General features: G+C 34.2%; 4 protein-coding genes and 1 non-coding gene across 7 annotated transcripts; 3 read left to right on the top strand and 2 right to left on the bottom strand.

Moving 5' to 3' along the window:
- Positions 1 to 5,375: 5,375 nt before the first annotated feature.
- On the top strand, positions 5,376 to 5,482 carry LOC117127056. The gene has a single exon (XR_004449814.1). It is a non-coding gene; the product is annotated as a small nucleolar RNA R71 (small nucleolar RNA).
- Positions 5,483 to 9,496: 4,014 nt separating this feature from the next.
- Positions 9,497 to 11,610, top strand: LOC108869084 (putative defensin-like protein 162). Its single transcript, XM_033275268.1, has 4 exons — positions 9,497 to 9,602; positions 9,942 to 10,787; positions 10,928 to 11,025; positions 11,117 to 11,610. The coding sequence occupies exons 1-2, from the start codon at positions 9,551 to 9,553 to the stop codon at positions 10,106 to 10,108; spliced, it is 219 nt and encodes a 72-aa protein (XP_033131159.1). The 5' UTR covers positions 9,497 to 9,550; the 3' UTR covers positions 10,109 to 10,787; positions 10,928 to 11,025; positions 11,117 to 11,610.
- Positions 10,471 to 11,683, top strand: LOC103830787 (multiple organellar RNA editing factor 7, mitochondrial). Of its 3 annotated transcripts, none has more exons than XM_018652827.2 (4): positions 10,471 to 10,787; positions 10,928 to 11,025; positions 11,117 to 11,231; positions 11,309 to 11,683. In XM_018652827.2, exons 1-4 carry the CDS (start codon positions 10,525 to 10,527, stop codon positions 11,322 to 11,324), a joined length of 492 nt encoding a protein of 163 aa, XP_018508343.1. In that variant the 5' UTR covers positions 10,471 to 10,524; the 3' UTR covers positions 11,325 to 11,683. The 3 variants fall into 3 exon arrangements, with proteins under 3 accessions (XP_018508343.1, XP_018508344.1, XP_009104853.1); XM_018652828.2 differs by having other exon boundaries at positions 11,117 to 11,240; XM_009106605.3 differs by having other exon boundaries at positions 11,117 to 11,185; positions 11,309 to 11,679.
- A 70-nt stretch (positions 11,684 to 11,753) lies between these two features.
- Positions 11,754 to 14,714, bottom strand: LOC103830786 (putative receptor-like protein kinase At1g72540). Its single transcript, XM_009106604.2, has 4 exons — positions 13,457 to 14,714; positions 13,235 to 13,370; positions 13,022 to 13,158; positions 11,754 to 12,939 (listed from the first exon to the last, which is right to left on the bottom strand). Exons 1-4 carry the CDS (start codon positions 13,862 to 13,864, stop codon positions 12,430 to 12,432), a joined length of 1,191 nt encoding a protein of 396 aa, XP_009104852.1. The 5' UTR covers positions 13,865 to 14,714; the 3' UTR covers positions 11,754 to 12,429.
- Positions 14,715 to 20,527: 5,813 nt separating this feature from the next.
- Positions 20,528 to 21,343, bottom strand: LOC103830785 (germin-like protein 1). The gene has a single exon (XM_009106602.3). The coding sequence runs from the start codon at positions 21,278 to 21,280 to the stop codon at positions 20,657 to 20,659; it is 624 nt and encodes a 207-aa protein (XP_009104850.2). The 5' UTR covers positions 21,281 to 21,343; the 3' UTR covers positions 20,528 to 20,656.
- Positions 21,344 to 21,401: the final 58 nt, after the last annotated feature.

Raw genomic sequence — 21,401 nt, 5'->3', positions numbered from 1 at the left:
TAAAATTAAATTTATATTTTGAAAATTAAAAAGAAAATTAAATTAAAAATATTTTAATTTTAAAAAGAACAAATTTTCACATTTAGAATATAATTTTTTTTTTGTAAATAAAAATAATATATATATATATATTATAAATATAATTATATGCATCATTGTTTATTTTTGAATTGATATATATATATATATATATATATTATTTAGAAACAAACAAATTATATATTATATATTTATTTTATGTTATAGTTTTCTATATGAATTATTACTGCTCTAAAAATCAATTTTTTAAATACATTTATGAGATCATACTATTTGAGTAGCATATTTTTACTCTTTTGTCATTAGCTCTGTCAATCAAAACCTAAGTCGATTTGGCTGACGGTCAAATAGTTGTAAAGTAATTTACTTAACTAGACTCGTGAGAGTGAAAAACATCGGGATAAGAAAAAAAGAGAAGAAAGTGTTAGGAGCACATGGAATGTGAGCATGATGATGTTAGGAGTTTTCAAGGCTCATAAGACAAATGTTGTAGTATAGAAGATTGTCGAACCAGTTCTGAGGGATATCAAAGCACTGAGATGCAAGTACTCACTTAATCTAAGTGCAACCAATGATTTAAATGGGTTTTAAACTACTACTAAACTAGAAAGCAATAACAGAATGATACTTTCTTGACTAAGGGAAAAGAGAACTCATGGGTATAGGGATTAGACCTTGGGTGATCAAGTATCGAACTAAGGATGGCAAACGATCAATCAAACTATCAACCTTAAGCCTAGACACAATTCTAAGCAAGCTCTATGTCTAGATGAATGCTCATTTGCTAACATATCTCAAACATCAAATGTCTTTGGTTGAATAATATGAAAGCAATCATTACTAACAAGTCTATTAGCTATCTTAGCATCTTTAACAACAAATGTCTTTGGCAAAGTATACTAAAAGCCTAGGAGAGTTGTCTCGGGCATTTCATCGAACACCTTTCGGGTGAGAAATGCCTAAGGATCAACAACTGAGTGGCCAACTCAGAAGATGCATTATGATTACTCTACTAGCAAGGAAATATGAATGATCTACACTAAAACATCCTAGCTCTAACCTAATCACCCTTAATCTCCCTAACCCATGAATTCCAAAGGTGATTACTCACTAATCTCCATGATTCCTCTTAAACCCATATTGGATTTCAGATTAATCATGTAGAGAAATAGATAAGAAATCAACAATAACACAAGAACATAACAATCAAAATCCAAGAGATGAACTTCTCAAGAGAGTTCTTGTGTATTTCTCAATAGATCAAAAGATAATAGATAATCTGCCTCTGGTGGCTACAAAAGATGTTTAAAACATAGGTTTTAGAAATGTAAAACGTGCATAATGAAATGACCAAAAGGCCCTTGAGAAATCATAAGTTCGAGTGAAATTGAGACGCGCAGCGACCTCGGCTCGTCGCTCCGACAAGTCGCTCCAGGCTTCGGGAGCGACCTCGCTGGGTCGCTGCGAGAGGTCGCTCCGAGAGCGATTTCTTGTCTCTGGGAACCAAGATGGCGAGCGACTTCTCCCTGTCGCTCTGGACAGGTCGCTCCAAGCTTCGGGAGCGACCTTGCTGGGTCGCTGCGAGAGGTCGCTCCGAGAGCGAGTTGTGTGTCTCCGGACGTGAAAACGCGAGCGACTTTGTGCAGTCGCTCCAACGGGTCGCTCCGGATCGGGAGCGACCTTGGTAGGTCGCTCTGAGAGGTCGCTCCAGGGTCATCTAAGACTGTTCGGAGTAATGAGAACTCGAGCGACTACATGGCGTCGCTTTAGGAAGGTCGCTCTGAGAAGTGGGACACAGCGACTTCGTGATGTCGCTCCGGGAGGTCGCTCCCATGCTCGGTTCGTCCAATGGTCACCTTTTCACCTCTTTTGAGCTCCAAATAACCTCATGTGGTACTCCAGTACCTAATAGAGACTCATGTATGCAAAATGCAACCTAAACATGTCTGAATCCTAATCTATATGATGAAAATGCTCATGGATGAATGGATAAAACAATACAAATATGCAAGATATCAACTCCCCCAAACTTGTTCTTTTACTTGTCCACAAGTGAACTTTCTAGAACTCATAGGGAGAGAGGTTGAAGGAGGGAGCACATAGCCAAAAGAAACACAACTAGCACACTCTCTTATTACACTCTAGCTTCTCTAGGCCTATCTTAACTCTTTTTGTTCTTACACTCATCATCAAGCATCCACACATTCAAATCAACCAACTCTCACATTCATTAAGCACAAAACATCAGGTGAATTCTTGCAAATGGTCAGTTGGTCCAAGTCATTTGGTTGGGTAAGGGAAGGCTTTTATTCAAGTGATTCAAGAGGTTCAAAACATATGATCTTTAAGGTGGTTTACTCTCAAAACAAGTAGCCTTGACATTGCACATAATATATCTAAGAAAGGGACCAACTCATGCATACAATGCTCAATCTCCATTGTTCTACCCTTTTCCCAAACATACAAATCACACAATCATTTCCCAATGTCAAACCCAACTCACATCTCTCACCAAAAGATCCTAAGAACTTTAACTCCTTCTCTTTGAAATCTACAAGGGATTTTTTCACAACCTCAAAACATTTCTTAGCTCCTAACAACTTTGCTAGCCCCCTTTTCTTTCTTTTTCTCTTTTTTTTTTTTTTTTTTTTTTTTTTCGTTTTTTTTTTTCTTTTTTTTTTTTTTTAGGCTGGGGGCCAAAACTTTTCAAAGCTTGAGCTAGAGGCTTCTATACTGGTCCCAATAAAACAATTCACTTAAGCACAAAGAGTCTATTCTTTTCCTTTTTCATTTCTCCCAAATCATAATCACAACACTCACCCCCACCTATAGCTAGACAATAGAGTGTCCAATCTAGCAAGAATGAAGATCAAGCATTGTCGTTCCCGATACTCTCAACATTATGCACATGTAAGACTTTCCGAAAAAGGCCTCACTCATCAAACAATGAAAGCTTAAAAGGAGGAAAAGGTTTTGGGAGTGGTCTACCACTAGAGTTTGTCAAAAAAGATTGGTATAAAAGATGTGACAACTCAAGTGTGTATAGCCATGACTCAGTACACAAGGGACCATGAGCAAGAAGCATTAAGTTCGTTCAGTTCAAATAAGGTTGTAGTTGGCTTCAAAGACTGAGTTTCAGCAATCAACAAGTTTCAGGAAGAGTTTTCAAGGCTCGAAACATACAAGTCTTTTTGAGAGGTGCAAAAGCTAGTCAAGTGCAACGTAGTGTTCTTTACAAGGCATTCAAATCATTGCTCCCAATGCAAGTGAATGCAACCTATATGCTCTAGACTCTCCTAAAAATGCAAATGATGCAAACTAAATGATTGATTTTTTTTTTATCTATGCAAATAGGTATGCCATGCATGACTCAATGAAACAACATCAAAGCAAACATGATCAAATACTTGGTACCTCCCCCAAACTTGAGTTACACAGTCTCTGTGTCGTCAAGTAGAGAGAGAGATACCGAAAAGAAGACTAATATGCAAAAATGAAATGGTATATACAAGGGAGTGTGGTGGGTTACCTTCTATAGGGAATGAGTAGAGGGAGATGCTCCCTCCTCGTCGTCCTCAGGTGGTAACTCTTCAAGGTGCTCATCAGCAGGAGTGCCCATCTCTTCAATGTAGAAGGCTTGCCCGAACACAGTTGGTTTCCTCATTTTCCTCTTGATGTCAAAGTGGAGGATGTTCTCTTTACCCAAATGGAGATCAATCGTGCCCTCCTTCACATTAACAATAGCTCCTGCTGTAGCTAAGAATGGCCTTCCTAGAATCAATGGATCTTGAGCCTCCTCACCCATCTCAAGCACCACAAAATCTGTAGGTATCTCATACCTTCCAATCTTCACAGGGAGGTCCTCTAAGATGCCCACAGGGTACTTCACTGAACGATCAGCTAACACCAGAGAGAGTCTACACTTCTTGTACTGAGTGAATCCAAGCTTCTTTGCAACAGACAAAGGCATCAAGCTGACACTAGCTCCCAAATCGCAGAGACTTTTCTCAAATACCATAGGTCCAAGAGCACAAGGTAGTGTGAAGCTTCCTGGATCCTCTAATTTCTCTGGAACATCAAGCCTCTGGATGATGGCATTGCACTCATGGGTAAGAATCATCATGCCTTCCATCTCCTTCTTCTTTGCAGCTACAACATCTTTCAGGAAATTGTTGTATTGAGGAATCAACATGAAAGCATCGATGATGGGCATTGCAACCTGAGCTTCACTCATTTGCTTCTCAAACAGAGCTTTGTATTTCTCTAGCAGCTGCTTCTTGAATCTACCAGGGAATGGAAGTTTGGGTTCATAGGGAGGAGGAACAAAAGAACTTTCACTTGCTGGAGTAACAACTTCACCATCCTTTACTGTCTTCTTCTCCTCTCCAACCTTTCCTTTACCTTTGGCTTCCACTATCTTCTCCAAGATCTCGTCATTGATCTTCTCATCAACAATCACCACTTCATCATCTATGTTGATGGCAACCCCCTCACCTAATTTCTCAGCATCCTTGGTGAGGGTTCTAGGAGGTAACTGCTTACCACTCCTAAGGGTGATAGCTTTGGCCTCCTTGGGATTTTGGTCAGACTTTCCAGGTAGAGATCCTTGCTGGCGATTCTGGTGAGTGTTCATGGAAGCAAATTGATTCTCTAAATTCCTGACTGTAGAAGCAAGGTGTGAGAATTTGTTGTTGAGCTCATTGTAGCTCCCATCAATCTTGGAATGAAGGTTCTTCAACTCATAACCAACTTGCTTCTCACTTCTAGTCTGAGACTCCAAGATTTGCTTCAGTAAGGTATCAGTGCTGCTCTCTTGAGGAGCAGAGGAACCAGACGAGGGGTTTTGCTGAGGCTGATAGCTGCCTTGCTGGTTGTTTCTTGGCGGATAGCCACTCTGTTGGTTGTTTGGATAGGATTTCTGTTGGTAGTTGTTGTACTGAAAGTTGGGCTCCTTTTTGTACCAGCTACCATTGTTGTTGATGAAACACAACTCCTCTTGACCTTCCAAACCCTCAACCTCATTGACAGCAAGTGGATCTTCCTGCTTGGAGTTACCAACAAACTTCAGCTGCTCTTGGGTTGCTTTTTCAGCAATGAGTAGGTCGATCTTGTCTTCCAAAGCTTTGATCTCTTTCCTCGTCTGCTTATCATCTGTTCTACTGCCTCTGTCGTGGTCTCCACTGTAGACTGCATCACTCTTTACCATGTTGTCAACCAGTTCTTCTGCATCCTCCTCAGTTCTCCCCAAGAAGAACCCATTGCTAGCTGTATCCAGTCTGGCTCTGTACTTAGGAAGAGCACCACGGTAGAATGTGCTCAGCAAGCTCTCCTTAGAAAAGCCATGGTGTGGGCATTGAGCTTGGTAGCCCTTGAATCTCTCCCAGGCTTCACTGAAGCCTTCCAAGTTCTTCTGTTGAAAGCTGGAAATCTCGTTTCTCAGCTTAGCAGTTCTTGAAGTAGAGAAGAACTTCTCCAAGAATGCTTTCTTGCAGTCATCCCAAGTAGTGATGGAGTCACTGGGTAGAGACTTCTCCCACTGACGTGCCTTATCCCCCAAAGAGAAAGGGAATAGCTTGAGCTTTAAGGCATCTTCGGACACACCATTGGTTTTTGACAACCCACAGTAGCTGTCGAACCTGTCCAAGTGATCAAATGGATCCTCTAGAGCCAAGCCATGATACTTGTTGTTCTCGATCACGTTGAGGAGTCCTGATTTGATCTCAAAGTTGTTGGCTGCCACAGCGGGTGCTCGGATTCCCAATCTATGACCATGAATGTTGGGGCGGTCGTAAGTGCCAATGGGTCGAGCTGCTCGCTGTTGGTTTTGAGGTATGTCTCCCATATCAGTACTCAATCTCTGCAAGTGAGCCTGTTGCTCTTCTTCTCTTCTATTTCTAGCACACTCTCTCTCTAAAGCTCTGATGTCTGCAGCTATTGGAACTAGGTTTGATGGACCCCTGCTCCTCAAGTTCATACACCTGTAGATTAAAGGGAGGTGAAGAAAGAGAATCAGTAACAAAAGAAAATAAAAATGACTTAGTCTCAAGCAAGTGACTAAATCTCAATGTTCAAATCTACTCAGAATTTGGCAACGGCGCCAATTTGATGTTAGGAGTTTTCAAGGCTCCTAAGACAAATGTTGTAGTATAGAAGATTGTCGAACCAGTTCTGAGGGATATCAAAGCACTGAGAATGCAAGTACTCACTTAATCTAAGTGCAACCAATGATTTAGATGGGTTTTAAACTACTACTAAACTAGAAAGCAATAACAGAATGATACTTTCTTGACTAAGGGAAAAGAGAACTCATGGGCATAGGGATTAGACCTTGGGTGATCAAGTATCGAACTAAGGATGGCAAATGATCAATCAAACTATCAACCTTAAGCCTAGACACAATTCTAAGCAAGCTCTATGTCTAGATGAATGCTCATTTGCTAACATATCTCAAACATCAAATGTCTTTGGTTGAATAATATGAAAGCAATCATTACTAACAAGTCTATTAGCTATCTTAGCATCTTTAACAACAAATGTCTTTGGCAAAGTATACTAAAAGCCTAGGAGAGTTGTCTCGGGCATTTCATCGAACACCTTTCGGGTGAGAAATGCCTAAGGATCAACAACTGAGTGGCCAACTCAGAAGATGCATTATGATTACTCTACTAGCAAGGAAATATGAATGATCTACACTAAAACATCCTAGCTCTAACCTAATCACCCTTAATCTCCCTAACCCATGAATTCCAAAGGTGATTACTCACTAATCTCCATGATTCCTCTTAAACCCATATTGGATTTCAGATTAATCATGTAGAGAAATAGATAAGAAATCAACAATAACACAAGAACATAACAATCAAAATCCAAGAGATGAACTTCTCAAGAGAGTTCTTGTGTATTTCTCAATAGATCAAAAGATAAAGATAATCTGCCTCTGGTGGCTACAAAAGATGTTTAAAACATAGGTTTTAGAAATGTAAAACGTGCATAATGAAATGACCAAAAGGCCCTTGAGAAATCATAAGTTCGAGTGAAATTGAGACGCGCAGCGACCTCGGCTCGTCGCTCCGACAAGTCGCTCCAGGCTTCGGGAGCGACCTCGCTGGGTCGCTGCGAGAGGTCGCTCCGAGAGCGATTTCTTGTCTCTGGGAACCAAGATGGCGAGCGACTTCTCCCTGTCGCTCTGGACAGGTCGCTCCAAGCTTCGGGAGCGACCTTGCTGGGTCGCTGCGAGAGGTCGCTCCGAGAGCGAGTTGTGTGTCTCCGGACGTGAAAATGCGAGCGACTTTGTGCAGTCGCTCCAACGGGTCGCTCCGGATCGGGAGCGACCTTGGTAGGTCGCTCTGAGAGGTCGCTCCAGGGTCATCTAAGACTGTTCGGAGTAATGAGAACGCGAGCGACTTCATGGCGTCGCTTTAGGAAGGTCGCTCTGAGAAGTGGGACACAGCGACTTCGTGATGTCGCTCCGGGAGGTCGCTCCCATGCTCGGTTCGTCCAATGGTCACCTTTTCACCTCTTTTGAGCTCCAAATAACCTCATGTGGTACTCCAGTACCTAATAGAGACTCATGTATGCAAAATGCAACCTAAACATGTCTGAATCCTAATCTATATGATGAAAATGCTCATGGATGAATGGATAAAACAATACAAATATGTAAGATATCACATGACGAGGTCTCTTTGTTTCGTAACCTTTCCATTAGTGTACCAAATCCTTCTATTTCTGGAATGTTTTCTCTCTTCCGCTTCCTTTATCAATCTACTCAACTCTTCCTTCTCCAATGCTCTTTTAAAAAAATCTCCTAATCTTTTATCCAAAATATTACCACTCTATTTTCAAACATATATATATATATATATATATATGTTATACGTGTTTCTTTCTCACTGATTATCTTTAAGTCAAAATTTACATGCCAATCTTAGGTACATCAGAAGATAGTTGATATTGTTGGATTTGTGTTCACTGCTGTCTATTTGTTTATTCGTACTTGTTCTCTTCGTCTTTGTGTCCCGAGAACATATCAAATGAACGTTTTCAGAAGATAGAGAATCTTGGATACTCCAAGGATGCTTAGATGATTGTGCTTCAAATGTTTTGTCTAGGTCCGATTGTTGTTTCGCCAGCTTGACGTGAAAAGTTCTTTGTTGGAGATAGAAAGTTTAAGCTCTTTGATGGAGAAAGAAAGTTTAAACCGGACGATCTGGTTTTTAGATTTAAAATGTCTGTCAGCTACCAAAATTGTTGCCTTGTTGTCTGCATGTGTGTTTTGCTGGATTTGTGTACATGTGTAAATTTTCGGGCTAAATGCTTATAACTTAAAATAAACAATTCTTTCATTTGTTAAGAAAAGTTATTATCATTATTCTTTTCCTAAATTGGTACTACTTTGAAGGTTTCGAACCCGAATCATAACCAACTAAAGAATGCAGAAAACACAACTTAAAGGGACTAAGCTCCGGTGAGTATACCACATTTAACCACTTGACTAAAGATACTTTCTCAACTTAAGAGTTTATATAGAGTATACAAAGAATTGAATGTTCTTTAGAGCCAATTCGGTTTTGAACTTTAAGACATGGTAATTTTTTTGGTTGGGTTTCAATTTCTATAATATTCAGTGTTCAAAAAAAAGACATGGTAATTTTTTTGCTTTTACATAAATATAGGTTATGTGTATCTGCGACCAAAAGAAAAAAACATAGGATATCTGTATGTATTTTTGGTAGGAGATTTGTTTTTGATTTTAAGAAAAGGTTTGTAAGAATATCTTGTCCAAAAATTGTCTAAGTATTTATATATATATATATATATATATATATATATATTAGAAATATATAACTTGGAATGGACATTAAAATTATAGGATCAATTAGATAGGATCATACCAAAAATTTAGACTAGATATTTACACCATTATAGAAATAGAATTAATGTTATTAATCTACAATTTATACGTAATAAATAAATTATTTAACAGTTTATTGAAATATTATTATTTACATTTTAATATAAAGTATATGCTTTTAAATTTCATTATATTCTATTAAATATTGAATCATTATATTGTAATATTATTTGTTTATTTAAGGTAATTTATTTTCAATACTGACTTGGTATATATTATTTATAAATAATATACTAAATTAATATAATTATTTTACTATCTTAAAATATCAAAGGATAAAAGGTTATAAAATAATGAAAGGAGAGTGAATGTAATTTAATTTATGTTTGTTATTCACATAATGTAAGATATCTAAGAATTTAAACCAATAAAATGTCTTTCAGTAATTGAAAAATGTAAGATTTTTTACCATAACGAGTTGTAAATTAATTTATTTTCTTTGTAATTTTTAAAAATGTTTTTTTAGTAAGAGATTCCCTCTATGTTTGTGTCGTCAATATTAGTACTTGTATATAAAACATTCTTTCTTTATCACGTTTTCAATATCAAATAAAAAAAATTGTTTAATTAACATAGTCATCTAATTATTCAAAAGTCATGACAAAATTCTTGTGTTCGTATCTGTTCATCTCCATGTTTGTTCTCTCAGGTAAGGATTTGTATGCTTTGTATTTCATTGGTATGCTCATCTTCCCTTGATCTCTTTAAGAAGAGTCAGATCATTCTTCAGGTTCTTTTTGTAGGAACCCTACTTAAGCACGGTTTTCTAATTCATAAAAAAAAATGATAAGATGACTTTACGAGTTAGATAAAAGCTATGCATTATATTGATCACATGGCGTTTAAATATCGTACATCACATTTTTTTAAAGATTTTAGGCTAAAGTACTATTCAACTAATTATTTTCAAATGAACTATTCTCGTTTTGTTTGCATAATATACTTAAATTCATTTGTAGGCTTGTTAAATATTTTTATTTGCTTTTAGCTTTTTTGGCTTTGCCAAATGCACAGAAAATATGCAGGGTGAATCCGAACCTTAGGAAGGCATGCAGTTTTCAAGAATGCACACCGCTTTGTCTTCAAAAGTACAACATGGATGGCATTTGTATCGGAAATAAAAAGAATATTTGCACTTGCATTTACGATTGTTAAATTAGAATGTTGCTAAACTAGACCCAAAATCTTATTATATGGGGCGTTAATGACCTTAACTCCATGTATTTGGAGGATATGGTCATATCATATTTGAATAAACTTTTTTTTATATAGTATATCTGATTTTGAATGAAAATCAAATTTCATGTGATTGCCTGGGAAGAAGCTAGGTGTATTTGCTAATTTTTGGAGGTTTAATATTCGGCTTGGCTTGATATTTGATAGGCAAGAAGTTATTTTAAAATTGTGTGAACCGGGGTTTATAAAACCGGAAAACTGAACCAAACCAAACCATAAAACCGGTTTATGACCCCGGAAACAAAACCGCGACAAAAAAAACATAGAACCAAAGTAACACTCTGTCTGAATTGGTAACGTCATCAAGGTTTCATCCTTTACGCTCCGCCGTACCAATGGCGAGCATCATCAGAAGGCCGTCAAACTTGACGGCAGCCGTCGTCCGGTTTCGACTTGCTCCGTTATTACCGTTCTCCGGAAGTTCTGGTTCCGTTAACTCGGACACGACTCGTTGCTCCGAGTTAGTCCGAGTGCCGAGTTTAGTCGAAGGCTGCGACTACAAGCACTGGCTGGTGCTCATGAAGCCTCCCAACGGATACCCACCTCGAAACGACATCGTACAAGGCTTTATCAAAACGCTAGCCATGGCTCTAGGGAGGTAAACTAATCAAGAAAATTTTCACTAAATAATGTTATGGTTTGTGTGGTGTTCGTTCTAGTAGATACATTACAATCGAGAAAAGATTGAAACTTTTGTCGTAATATTATGAATGTGGTTGCTTGTTGTGTTGTGTGCAGCGAAGAAGAAGCTAAGAAATCGATATACTCTGTTTCAACAAAGTACTACTATGCATTTGGCTGCAGGGTTCATGAGCATTTGACTTACAAGATAAGATGTATTGACTGACACATATCCTTTTAAAATACTCATCTTCTTAGTTTTTGTGGCAAATGCTGTAACTCTGTGGGTTATGGTTTGATTTGCAGCTCTGCCTGATGTTAGATGGGTTCTACCAGATTCGTTTATAGTGGATGGTGGTGACAGTGGATATGGAGGTTTCATTTGCTGCTGCTTAAGTTTTGCTTCTTTGGGGGACAAGATGTTGTAGTTGTATATGTTTACTGTTTAGTAGTACCTGCCGTACTATTTGTTTCTTAGTTATGGATCTTGTATTGTAGGAGAGCCGTTCGTTGATGGGGAGGTTGTCCCATACGATGAGAAGTACCATGCGGACTGGCTACGAGATCAAACCGATGAGGATGCTAAAAACCGACTAGTCAAAAAGAAGCCTAGGAGAAAAATAAATAAGAAGTTGAACTAACTTTGGTAGATTTGGAGGTCTTTTTGCTTCAGTGTGGCGTTACTCAAGCCTGAGGGTTTTTTTTTTTGGAATGTGTCTTCTAGTGTTACTACCATTAGCTATTGTAAAGAATCATATGTATAATGGTAGAGGGACATATATTGTGTAGTTTCCACATCATTATATAGCTACTGAGCTTAGGACCTAAGTGGAATCTGTCTTCAAGTGAAAATTCCAGAGTCTCTTACATATATGGAAGCCAGTGCCAGTACTTAGATCTCATCAAAATTAGATGATTAACGAGCTGTTGATTCGTTTCTTTATGAAATTTTGCCTGAATCATCAGTTTGAAGATTTGTTATGTTTCTCTGTATTGCTTCGGTTTTGTTAGTGACATACAACCTGTTATCCGTTTGAAGTCTCCTTAATTAGAAAAATAGACAAGATCACCAAGTGGCTGCTTCTTGTCCCTGTTTTGTCAATCAGGGGCATGTAGAAAACTAGAGGTGACATAAGCAACCACAAAAGTGTTTTTTTTTTCTACAAGTCTTTGAGTGGTGTTCGGTAGGACTAAGAAGTCTTTCTTCATAACCAACGTATGTCATCTAATCTGTCTGTATATGAAACTGTTCTGTCTGAAATTTGGAACATGCTTGCATATGTACCCATATTCTAAAACATTGACCTAGAGTACACGCTTACACCACTGAAAATTCTTTGTTGGTGAACTACAGTCAATTTAGGATAATGATGTTGAGTATCCAAGTAATAATATCCCTTTTGAAACACACATACAATTAAGACTTATACATCTGTGGTTACAAAACTGAAAATTGACTTGTAGCTAACGTTTCTATCAAAACATCTGCAGAATTTCATTGAACCTTATAGTATTTTCATTTATCTAACACAACCTTTTTGTGTATTTCTCCTGTATACTTACTGTCTCCTAATATACATACCTGTATAAAAAAAATAAAACATTTATCTTCTGTGTGATCAGTTACATTTGATGTCATGAACTTTATTTGCGCCTGCTACTGGAACAATGTACACAAACGGTCCGTTTTGGATGTCTTTGAGGTCTAAAATTCGCTCTAGGGTCTTGACGACAGTGGCCATAGTAGGCCGTGACTTAGCGTTGTGGCTCAGGCACTGGTACGCTAAGACAGCTGCTTTTCTGATGCCTTCAAGCGAGTATCTCCCTTCTAAACTCGGGTCTATGATCTGTTCAAGTTTGTTGGGATCCTTTAACATGGGTCTAGCCCATTCCACTAGGTTCCTCTCTCTCTGTGACCGGTACTTCTTCACTGTCTTTCTAGCTGTTAGCATCTCCAGAAGCACCACACCGAAGCTGAACACATCGCTCATAGTTGTCAAATGACCTGCTGAGATGTATTCTGGAGCAGCATAGCCTTCTGTGCCCATCACACTTTTGGTAAAGTCTGCGTCATCTGCCTCTGATCCATCTGTGGCTAAGCCGAAATCTGAAAGCTTAGAGCTGTAATCCTGAAAGTTTCAGATATAAAGTTATTTGACATGACAATAAGTATATTGAGATGCAAGATAGGAAGAGAAGCTTTTGAATTACCGAGCTCAAGAGGATGTTGGAAGGCTTAAAATCTCTGTAAATGACAGGTTTCTCTTCCTTGTGAAGGAAGTCAAGGCCTTTAGCAGCACCAAGCAGAATATTCACTCTTGTTAACCAAGGTAAGGCTCCACCATACTCTGCATTGCACCAAACAGTACTCATATCTTTAGTAAACTGCATCTCTTTAAACTTGTATGATTTAATTTGACTCACTTTGAAACAGATGGTCTTCCAGATTGCCTCGTTCCATGTATTCGTAAACTAGAAGCCTGTGGTCATCCTCACAGCAGTAGCCGATCAAGTTCACAAGATTAGGATGCTTCAACTGACCAAGGATTACAACTTCAGCCTGCATAATGCCAAAGAAACGTTTATTTTTGGTATTTGTGATCCCATTCTCATATGAGCTGACATATAATAGTTGAAAATTATTACCAGCCATTCTCTATGGCCTTGTCCACCTTCTCGTTTCAATGCCTTAACAGCAACAGGCTGAGCTTTCAAACCAGTCTTGACGCTGTTATCAACAAACCCTTTGTAGACTTCCCCGAATCCTCCTTCACCGAGGTAATTATACTTTGAGAAGCCTTGTGTGATCGTTTTGAGCTCTTCAAAGGTGAAGATGTGAATGTCTATGAGATAAGAGTTTGACAAGTCGTTGAGTGAGATTGTTGAGTTGCTGAAATCCGACAAGTAGACTCTGCTTCGGACAGAGGTTTGTTTGGATAGCAGAAGAAGTCTTTCCTTTGATGGGTTTGTTGTACATGTAGTCTTCTGGTTTGTGTTGTTGATGCAGCTTATGGGAAGACATATATTCTTCCAGGAAAATCTTATTCGTTTCATCTCTGAGAGTGGATCTTCTTGTGTTTCTTTGAGAAGATTTTATCTGTCTATATTGTTAATGGTTTTCTTAATATGTATATATATATATATATATATATATAGGAGATGATGAAACTTCTTTGAAAAGGGCTAGTGAGAAAGTGGAGAGAGGTGAAGACTCTCAAAAGAAAGTCTGTCGTCTTATAAAGACATCCTAGGATGAATCAGCCACTAAGCAGTCAATTGTGAATAAAATATGCAGATGAGTAGACTTTTTTTTAGACTTGCTCTTTTCAAACTTTTATTTTTGAAACAAAAAAAGAACTATTTATGAAGCTACATAATTCCCAAACTAAACTACTAAAAAGAAAGTTTATATTTCATTACTGTATTATAATTTGACATTCTTTTGTGATAATAGATAGCTTAGTTTGTGTTATTATAATGTGTACAATATACTCTTTCATTGGCAGTTTTGGATCTATTAGAAAATTCTTTGACTTTCTCAAATCATTTCATTCTTTTGTTTTGCTTATTGGCTACTATCATACACTTGTAACTTGTTAATGAAATGGTTAGATAATTATCATATATTCATTTTCATCTAGAAGATTTTTGCTTCTGCTACATAATTTATGTAAGCTCTCTTAATAATAACTAGGATAAGACCCGCGCTTTGCGCGGGATTAAGTTATTATTTTTGTTATATTTTGGAAAATGAAACAATAGTTTGGCTTCATTTGGATTACGGGTGTTCAATCCGGATATCGGGTTGGTTTCGGTTCGGTTCGGTTTTTTTTGGTATTTGGTTAGTAAAATATAACTACTATTCTAAATCCATATTTACTTTGACTTTAGTCTTTCACATACTTTTGAAAGATTTCAACTGGACGACTAAATTGATCAGCCAATCTTGTTGCTTTAAATCATTAGTGTTTATATATATATATATATATATATATATATATATATATATATATATATATATATATATATATATATATATATTATTATTTAGTTTGAATATTTATTAAATAAAAATTCATATGCGTTATATTTTATGATCATTTTTAACTTATTATAACAAAAAAATAATATATTGATCACAAAATTTTCAGAGTGGGAATATTCAAATTTCTAATAATATATAGACGTTTTGAAAAATTCAAATATAACATATAAGAAAAAATATAAATGTTTTTATTATATATTTAATGTGATTTTTTAATATCTTTCAATAATATAAAATTAAAAAAAAAACTAAGATACCAAAATTGTTATCAAATATTTATTATTCATAATAATTAATTTTCATATATACGTTAATCATATTAGGTAATTTCGTAGCTTCTAATTAAGGAAAGTGCAAAAACAATTTTGGTAGATTATTTATCAATTCGATAGTTAGTTTAATAAAAAATATAATGTAAGTCAAGATGGACCAACCTATTTTTCTAAGAATAGTATATTTTATATAGTCATTTATTAAATGAAAATTTATAATCATACAGTTCTATGATCATTCATATCATTTTATAACTGAATATTTAAATCATCGATAACAAAATTTTCAATGTGAAATCTTTAATAAGTTTATAATTTATAAATGTTTTTGAAAATTCATTGAAAGTTTTAATATTAAAATATTTATGTAATCTTATGGTATATAGTCTCATCTATATATATATATATATATATATATATAAATATATATGTTTTATTATTAAATGATATTTTTTACTCATATGGTTTTAAAATAATGTGTATCTTCTTATAATATTAAATAAAAGTTCATATTAATACAATTTTATGATCATTTGTAACTTATTATGACAAAAAAAATAATCTATTGATCACAAAATTTTCTGAGTGGGGATCTTCAAATTTCTAATAATTTATAGACGTTTTGAAAAATTCAAAATATAACATATAAGAAAAATTATAAATTTTTTTATTATATATTTAATGTGATTTTTAAATATATTTTAATAATATAAAATTAAAAAAAGAACTAAGATACAAAAGTTGTTATCAAATATTTATTATTCATTATAATTAATTTTCACATATACGTTAATCATATTAGGTATCGTAGCTTTTATTTAAGGAAAGTGCAAAACAATTTTTGGTACGTTATTTATCAATTCGATAGTTAGTTTAATAAAAAGTGTAATATAAGTTAAGATGGACCAACCTATTTTTCTAGGAATAGTATATTTTGTATAGTTATTTATTAAATAAGAATTTATAATCATACGGTTCTATGATCGTTCATATCGTTTTATAACAAAATATTTAAATCATCGATAACAAAATTTTCAATCTGAAATCTTTAATAAGTTTATAATTTATAAATGTTCTTGAAAATTCATTGAAAGTTTTAATATTAAAATATTTATGTAATCTTATGGTATATAGTGTTTAATATATATATATTTATATTTATTTTATTACTAAATGATATTTTTTACTCATATGGTTTTAAAATCATGTGTATCTTCTTATAATAAAAATGTTAAACCATTGATCATTAATTTTTAACATAATAATTTTAATAGTTTTAGTCATTTATTGTCGTTTTTAAAAATTCAAAATATGACATATACGAAAAAATCTAAATTTTATTTTTATAGCTAATTTGATTGTTTAATTTATTTTAATAATATAAAATTAAACAAAAAATGATGGAGGAGATATACATTGTTATCAAATCTTTATTATTAAACTCATTAATTGTCATATATATATTAGTCATTTATGGTAATTCCGTAGGTTTTATTTAAGGAAAGAAAATATCATATCATATCATTATATCATATAGTTTGACCAACTTATGTATCTAACAACATATAAAAATCGAATGTGGACCTACTTATTTTTCAATTGAATGTAATTGACTACCTAATTGAGTGCCACCTATGCATTGGGGCCTCTTTTAATTAATACAAAATTGAGGTTACATTTTTTCAAATGTTCTTCAATTAATATATAAGGGATAATAGTAAGTTGGATTATTTTTTGTCTCTTTCTCTCTGGAATTGGAAATTTATAATGTGCAGTCCAATACCTTTGGCTTTGGCCACACCATTGACTTGAAACAATGGTGTCCTCTGTTTAATTTTATCCGTTAGGATGAAGTTGTTTACTATTGCGATTAACTAAAAAAAATTAGAACAAATTGTTTAACTATTACAGTATTATATGGATTTTAGTAAGAACGATATGAATGAGATCAATGAATCTAATTAAATCAGACCGGCAAGTAATAATAGATATGGACAAAATGTGGATGAAAATAATGGTATCGAGTGTGAAACATATTAGAAATTAGCAGTGAATTATTGAATTTGAATGTTATTATTTTGACTTCTGTCTCTCCTTTTTACCACATGAAAGGTCAAATGAAGAAAAATGATTCAAGAAATGAAAAGGAAAGAAATGTAATCATGATTTCAGGTGTTTCAATATAAGACATCCCGATTTTGAGTACATTTGAAAAAGAAAAACATAAATAAAAATGTAAGTTTATTTTGCAGCAGCTGCGGAGTGTGGCCATCAATTAAAGTTACTTTTGACTTGATCTATATTTAGAGCAAAGATAATCACGTGTATTAATACTCTGTAAAATACTTACTAGGAGCTTGATTGGGAGAACATTATCATAAGCATTACGCTCATTGTTATCCAATCAATAAGTTTTTAAGAAACATTTAATAGCAATTAGATGATGCAATTGTTTTCCAAATGCTATCTGCCCAATGCTTTCATATTAAGTTTTTGGTAGAGCATTTGCATTTAGAATATATAAAAAAATATAAAATAACTTAATAGAATTCATTTATATAATAATACCACAAATTATATTATATCCCAAACTATATATATATTTTTATAAATAAAATTTTAATTTTATATTTTAATATTTTAAAAAAATTTCAAAATAACATTTTTAAATTTTTCAGAAACTACATTTAAATGAAAAGATAAAAACAATTGAAGAAAATTTTATAAAAATAAAATTTTAAAATTTTAAAATAAAATAAATTTTAATTTTTAAAAATAAAATTTTAAATAAACTTAAATAAAATTTTAAAATTTTAAAATAAAATAAATTTTAATTTTTAAAAATAAAATTTTAAATAAACTTAAATAAAATTTGAAAAAAAATTAAAAGTAAAATTTAAATTTATTTTTCAATAAAACTATTTCACATTTAAAATATAATTAAATTAAATATAATTCACTTTTTTCAATAAAAATATATATTATAAATATAATATATATGTATTTATTCAGAAATAAGCTACTTATATATCATATACTAATTTTATATGATTGTTTTTTATATAAATCATTTACTGCTCTACAATTCACTATATTAGTTGCATTATTGAGAGCATACTGCTTTTATAACATACTACTACTGCTTTGCCATTAGCTCTACCAATCGAGGCCTAGGTATATGGATCCGTGTTGCAAATAAAATAAAGTTTTGAAATAATTTTATGGTATTTAAAAACCCCTGTAATATCTAGGTTGTGGAAAATGATGATAGAAGTGAGATGGTTTAAAAAACTGATTTAACTATTTATGCCTCCAAATAACAATTTATCTTTTTAAACTCATTTTGGAGATAATTTTATAGTTAAGTGTGTTTGATTTGGAATAGTAAAAAATGAATAAGAGAAGTAATTTGCATTATCGTATAAATATCCTAAGCACATAGAATCATGTGGTAATTGTAGAATTAATAACCAAAATTTTAAAATTTTCAAAATATTAATGCATCAGTAGTTGTATGGTATGGGACCTACATACCGAATGAGTTGTATAGTATGGGACCCACATACCGAGTGAGTGGGTGTGGCAGATTCACATGCCATGGACGGGAGGAGTGTTACAAGTGGTATCAGAGATGAACACGTATGAATGTGTAGTTGTGCATAGACTCATACTAACATGTATGATGATCTTGGGTGCGGTGCGGTGAAGATGTTGCGTTTTTTGAAAATAAGTGATTGTAACATCGCAATTGTGGTATATACGGGTGTAAGTGAAAAGACTTTACATAAATGATTTGTCTATCTATATTATAAAAGTGTAATTATTTTTTCGAGTACACATCTAAAAAATTATAATAAGTGTACATAAGATAGAGTAGTCAAAAAATAAGCAACCTATCAAAAAGGGATTGCGATGTCATGAAAGTGAATCCCAAATACATAAAAAAAATTATGTGCAATCAATAAGTCTTTCAAACTTTCAAAAATTATCACATACATAATGGGATCCACGACCAAGTGAGCAAAGCATGAAAAACCCATTAAAACCATAGACAGGAGAGGCGTTACAAAGACTTTGATTGTAAAGCATCATATAGTCTAACTAATTATTATAATATCGATCTCATAAGTTATTCTCTAAATGATTCTCTACTTTTGTTTTAATATATATATCTAAACTAAATTACTATTAGTAAGATTTAATAATTTATAAATATAATTACATTTTTAGTAATACCACATAAGTTATGATTAATATAACAATGCTATTTTAGTTTTAATATAACCACTATAACCGTAAAAACATTAAACTCGTTACCTTTCTGTTTGAATTCACGCGGCCACAAATTTGTTTCTACTTTCAACATATTGCGTCTGTGCATACACACATATGCCAGAATAATCTTCATAGACCTTTTCAACGGCGCCTTTAAATCATAAGTATTTAGTATTTATAAAAACAATAATTTGAAAGTAATCTTATATTATTTGAAAACAAAATGTCGATTTTAAAAATACTAAATTTATAGGTTCTCTAGAGTTAAAGATATTTATGACAGGATATAAACTTAAGATTTTAAAATCTAAGATTTAGAGTTTTTTTTTGGATAAAAGATTTAGAGTTTAGAACTTATTAAGTCTGTACGTACAAAAAAAATGTCTGTACGTACATACATACAATTGCAGAAATAATCTTGTAGGTTTCATAGACCTTTTCAATGGTAACTTAAAATCAACCTCTTTGTAGTTTTTATGGAAAAAATAATTAAAAATTTTTGGAATAGTTTTTCTTTTTTTTTTTGACCAAAAAAAAAGAAAACTATTCAGAAGACTGCATCTAAAAAATTGAAGGAAAAATTAGGAAAATTCCAAAAATTGAAAGAACACTTTTTGGATTGATAAAAATCAAATAAAAAAAAAGAACACTTTTTAGTTTTGTTTAGTAGAGTTAAATATTTCAGGTAAAGGTCTTACCTTAGTGTGTAGAACAAAAGAACTTTTCATCTTAACAACACATCGAATCTCAAATCAGCTAATGGTTACAATATACATATGGTTTAACCTTAATATGTTTAGGATGGTAATTAGAGTTCATAGGTTCTCAAGCTTGATTATACACTTAGAAAATTCTGTCAGCAAAACTTGAAAGAACTATCATTCTGTTCTTGATTCCCAGTGGTAGATCTAAGTTAGTAAGAGACTAAACCAGGATTGTTCTCATCAAGTCCCCTTTTTGTATGGTCCATGAGGGTAAATGTCATACATATCATGTACAAACATTGCAATGGACCGATATAAGCTTTATGGATTTGGGACCACCGAGACCCATGTGAGAGACTGGGCCTCTCTTTGTTTTATTATTATCACTGAGATTTAGTTTTAGCAAATGATACAAACGGTATGACCAACTCAGGATCTTAATTGAAAAACTCACATACAATGTAACAATGTTGACAGGTATTACAAGGAATACAAAACAGAGAACAAGAATCCAACAAAGAGAAAAGTGTCAATGAGTCCCAAGTATCTTTTAGCCAGTTCCTCCAAGAACACCCTTTAGCTTCTTGACTAAAGCAGGGTCAAGGAAAGTAGTAGCCGAGACGAGTTCAGTGGGAAGACTATTAGCAAAAAGCGCGAAATCAAGAATCTGAAGACCAGGACTAGCGCTGCTGAAAGTGACAAAGGCAGCAGCAGGTGATTTCCCCGCATTGATCTGGAAATGAAGCAGGCCTTGTGGGAAAACCATGACCTGTCCTGGTTTTAGTGTCTGGACGTAGACAGAGTTAGCTGAGGAGACAAACCCAGCGGTAATGTAGCCGTCAAGGACAAAAAGAACCTCAGAGGCACCAGGGTGAGTGTGCATTGGGATCACACCTTTAGGAGCTAGGTCAAGTCTAGCTGTAGAGAGGCCTAGACCGTTCAGACCCGGGAACTGACCGGCGAAACCGGGCGTGACCGCAGCGCTGATGATGTTTGTGGTGTTTCCAGGAATGCCTAAGGAGAAGACAAAGTCCTTGGCTTTGACGTGAATGGGACGAATGCAAGGGTAACCGGCAGGGGTTTCAGCACGTTTCAGGTTGGCCACACAGAAGTCTTGAACAGAGGCATTGGATAGAGCAAAAATGAGAAATAAGAGGAAGATAGTGCGCAACATTTTGATTGGTTGGTTTAAGAACTAACACCTTTAATATTTTGCTCTATTCTTCTCTCTTCTCTTCATTGTTTATATAGAGGGGTTGGTTAAGAAACTGTGTGGTGAACATTCGAAAGATGGA

The sequence above is a fragment of the Brassica rapa genome, chromosome A07 (assembly GCF_000309985.2).
Source record: "Brassica rapa cultivar Chiifu-401-42 chromosome A07, CAAS_Brap_v3.01, whole genome shotgun sequence".
Lineage (NCBI taxonomy): Eukaryota > Viridiplantae > Streptophyta > Magnoliopsida > Brassicales > Brassicaceae > Brassica > Brassica rapa.
Note: the sequence above shows the minus strand (reverse complement) of the source record. Positions and strands in the feature narration are given on the sequence as shown.